Source organism: Cyanistes caeruleus, unplaced genomic scaffold (genome assembly GCF_971803275.1).
Source record: "Cyanistes caeruleus unplaced genomic scaffold, bCyaCae1.hap1.1 HAP1_SCAFFOLD_102, whole genome shotgun sequence".
Classification (NCBI taxonomy): domain Eukaryota; kingdom Metazoa; phylum Chordata; class Aves; order Passeriformes; family Paridae; genus Cyanistes; species Cyanistes caeruleus.
This window is the reverse complement of record NW_028255904.1, coordinates 293,537-297,619: the sequence shown is the minus strand read 5'-3', so window position 1 is coordinate 297,619 and position 4,083 is coordinate 293,537. Positions and strand designations below refer to the sequence as shown.

Sequence of the window (4,083 nt, the reverse complement as noted above, 5' to 3'; positions counted from 1 at the left end):
GCGATTGGCTGCTGCTGCCGTCACTCGTGGCTCTGGCGCGCGCTGATTGGGCAGAGCGGGGACAAGCCCGGCCCCGCTGGCGCCCCCAGGGCGGCCGTGGGGCAGGAGAGCCGCCATTGCCGGAGCGTCTGTGCGGGCCCGGCAGCGGCGGCAGCAGCGGCCGGAGCCCGGTGAGGCGGCGGCGGAGCTCGGAGGCGGCCCCGGCCATCGCAGGTGGAAGCCGCGCTCGGTTCTGCGGGGGCTCGGGGCTCGCTGCGGGCCCGGGAGGGGGCGGCAGGGGGCTGTGGCGGGTGGCTTGTGTCGTGGCCGGCCCGTGTTGACTCTGGGCTGAGGGCGCTGCGGGAGCGGCTGCCCGCGGTCTCCTTGCCGCTGGGGCCTCGGCAGGAGGCGGTGGCGGAGCAGCGCTGGCTCGTCCCGCTTCGTGTCGGGAGGCCGGAGGTGGCTGCGCTGTGCCCGGGACGCTGCGCTGGGGCCGCCTCCGAGCTCCGCCGCCGCCTCACCGGGCTCCGGCCGCTGCTGCCGCCGCTGCCGGGCCCGCACAGACGCTCCGGCAATGGCGGCTCTCCTGCCCCACGGCCGCCCTGGGGGCGCCAGCGGGGCCGGGCTTGTCCCCGCTCTGCCCAATCAGCGCGCGCCAGAGCCACGAGTGACGGCAGAAGCAGCCAATCGCAGCCAGCGGCGGGCTCTGCACACGGCACGGCCTCGCCTGCCTTGGACTGCGCTCCGCCATTTCTCGGCCCCCTGGGCTGAGGAGCGGCCCCGGCGCTGGGCCCGGCCCGGGCAGGAGGCCAAGGAAGCGCCGCTGCGCTGAAGCGCCGGGAGCTCGGGGTGCCCGGGAGCTGAGGGCGCTGCGAGCTGGGGGTGAGTCCGGGATGGAGCAAGGGATGCCGGAGCGAGGCCAAAACTCTGTGACTCTCCTTCCTGGCCCGGGCGGGGAGCAGAACAGTCAAGGAAAGGCTCGGGGGTCGGGATGAGGGTGGGGACAGTTCAATCCTTGGTCACGGGCACAGCACACCTGACTTGGGGAAATTAAATTGAATTTATTATCCAACTTTTCAGAGGAAGAAAATTAGAAGTAATTCCTACGGAAATCCATCTTTCCCCCCAGCTGTCCCTCCTTCCCGGGCTTAACTTTGTGCCCCTCTCCGTCCCCCTCCCCGCCCAGAGGCACAGGGATGGGGATCACAGTCAGCTCATGTCACTGCCTCCCCCTGAGGGCCAGGAATCCTTGTCCTGCTGCAGCCTGGGGTCCCTCGCAGGGGCCAGAGTCCCTCAGGACCAGGCTGCTCCAGCGGGGATGGCCAGGGGGATCCCCGAGTCCGGCCAGGAGCCACTTGCATGGCTGTGCAGGGGCTTCTGCCGGGCTCGGGGCCTCTCTCAGGCACCCCCTGCTCCGGCCCGGCCTCACTGCCCCCCTCACCCCCCATGCAGCGAGTGCCTGGGCAGGGAGATGCACGATTTTCCCGGGGCTGAATCTTGGTGTTTTTGAGCTTTATTGGGCTAAATGTTGGTACTTTGGTTTCTTGTGAGGGCTGAACATTTCTATTTTGGAGGGGATTTTGACTAAATCTTGTTTGATTAGTTTTTGATCTGTTTTGATGTTTGGAGGGTGTTTGGGCTGAATCTTAGTGTTCTGGAGATTCTTCCAGATACAAGATGCCCAGTGATTTTCTGAGATGAACTTGGACAAGGAGGAACCCCCAGCCCAAGGTGCTCTCCTGTTGTTTTTTTCTCCCCAGCCAGGATTTTACATTCCCAAACCGTGTCCAGATGGAGGAAGAGGAGGGAAAAGCCCTGGAGATGCCGCACAAGGAGGGGCTGCAAACCCAGTCCAGGGAGTTGTGAGGAGGAAGGATCCCCCCAGTGCCAGGAACACGGCCAGAGATCCAGCCAGAGCTCAGAGCAGGGGGAGAAGCCCCACAAGTGCTTGGAATGTGGGAAGGGCTTCAGGTACAGCTCTGACCTGCTCCAGCACCAGATGACCCACACTGGGGAAAAGCCCTATGAGTGTGGGAAATGTGGAAAGAGCTTCACCAGCACATCTTACCTGATGAGACACCAAGTGATCCACACGGGGGAACGGCCCTACACCTGCTTGGAATGTGGGAAGAGCTTTGGGTGGAGCGCCGCCCTGAGAAAACACCAGCTCATCCACACTGGGGAGAGGCCCTACGAGTGTCCCCAGTGTGGGAAGAGGTTTCAGACCAGCTCCCATGTCCTCGTACATGAGCGGATTCACACAGAGGAGAGGCCCTTCCGCTGCCCCGAATGCGGGAAGGGCTTCAATCGCAACGGCAACCTCGCCATCCACCGGCGCATCCACACTGGGGAGAGGCCCTACGAGTGTCCCCAGTGTGGGAAGAGCTTCTCACAGAGCTCTCACTTGACCCGACACCAACGTAGGCACCAGTAAAGGAAGCCCTGCGAGTGCCCCGAGTGCGGGAAGAGCTTCGTGCGCTGCTCCAGCTCCATCCCCCATGGGAGGATGGGCGTTGGATGATCCCCAGTGACCCCCGTTGGGCAGAGCCCTGGTGATCCGTGGTCTTGGTGATCTGTGTTGGGAAGACACGTGGCTGGGAGGCTCCACATCTTCCTGGCTCCCTGTGGGCACCTGGATGAAAGCAAGGGAATTAAAATCCAATGGGATACAGAATGACAATGGGAATTGTTGACTTTCAATCCTTGAGAACCTTTTGCCTCAGGAGCTGTGTGGGCAGAGAAAAGGGGGTGACACTGGGCTTGGGGGGCCCGAGGGGAGCACACACGCTCTTGGACGGGGGGAGGACACCACCCCTAGGACCCCCTTTCACCTTCCTGCACAGGGAGAAGCCGAGCCCCAGTGCCAGGAAGACGAAGCCCAACACGGAAACTCCAATCCCCGTCAGCATCTTGCTGTGGGCAGCGTTTGTCGGCATCCCTGGGAGATCTGCAGAGGTCAGGACCCCCAAAACTTCTCACAGACACTTCAATCCCCTCCAAGCACCCTCCCAGTCCCTCCCAGCCCACCCAGGACCCTCTGAAACCTCCTTCAGAGTCACTAATTTTAAAAAATTAGGTATTTTAGAAAAATTAGGAGTCTTGGCTAGAGATAGGCTTTGCCAGAACTAGTTAGAGTTAATGATGAAGTGAGAAGCAGGATTTGAGATAATGAATCTCAGGTAAAAAATTACTTGTCATTGTATGTTCAGCTGTGCTTATAATGAGAAAAGAGAAAGTGATAAATGGGTTCAGGAAGATCACAGACCTTACATCTGGAAACCCATTTCAAAGTCACAAGGGAGGAAATTGGAGTTGTACCAAATGTCATTTGTAATGTCAACCACTGTAAAGGTAGAAAGGTGAGAGTGGGGAAGAGCGGTTTTCCTTCATCTCCTGATGACCCCTCCTCACCAAAACGACTTGTTCTTCAAATCAGGGAGCCAACCAGGCAGGTGTAATGACTTTTTAAACTCATTACTGTGAATTTTAATCCAAAGTGGGGAATGGGAGGTGTTAGCATTATGAATATGTATTCATATTTAGGATATTTAAGACTTTTGTAAATAAATTCACACTGGAATCTTTTGTCAACTTGCAGTGCATATTAAGGGGTGACTCCTGCACTCGCCCAGTGCTGTGATTAAACATCCACTTTGTAACTTTAAACTGTTGGAGAGGTTTTTTGTCCATTAACAGATTGATATTGATACTGGATCAATATTGCTGTTTTGGTAAATCACTGCCAGTCTCTTCCCAGCCTCTCCAGGACCCAGCAGAGCCCCTCCTGTTCCTCTCAGGATCCCACAGCCCCCTCCCAATTTCCCCCCACTGCCCCAGGACCCCCAGACCCTCTCCCAGTCCCTTCCCAGCCCCACCAGGACTCATCAAGACTCCTCCCAGTCTCTGCCCAGCACAACCAACCTCATCCCAATCCCTGCTTTCCAATGCCCAATCTCCTTCCAGCCCCTCCAGGCTCACTCAAATCCCTCCCAGTGACACCCAGCACCCCCAAACTCCCTCCCAGTGTCCACCAGGACCCCCAGAACCCCATCCCATCCTCCCCAACATTCTTCAAACCCCTTCCCAGGCATCCTAAGCACATCA

The 4,083-nt window shown here is 58.8% G+C and overlaps 1 protein-coding gene across 1 annotated transcript; it reads left to right on the top strand.

Annotated features, from left to right (window-relative positions):
* The first annotated feature begins 680 nt into the window (after positions 1-680).
* Positions 681-3,645, top strand: LOC147646297 (uncharacterized). The gene is made up of 2 exons (XM_086873658.1): positions 681-861; positions 1,740-3,645. Exon 2 carries the CDS (start codon positions 1,979-1,981, stop codon positions 2,411-2,413), a length of 435 nt encoding a protein of 144 aa, XP_086729784.1. The 5' UTR covers positions 681-861; positions 1,740-1,978; the 3' UTR covers positions 2,414-3,645.
* The last annotated feature ends 438 nt before the right edge of the window (positions 3,646-4,083 follow it).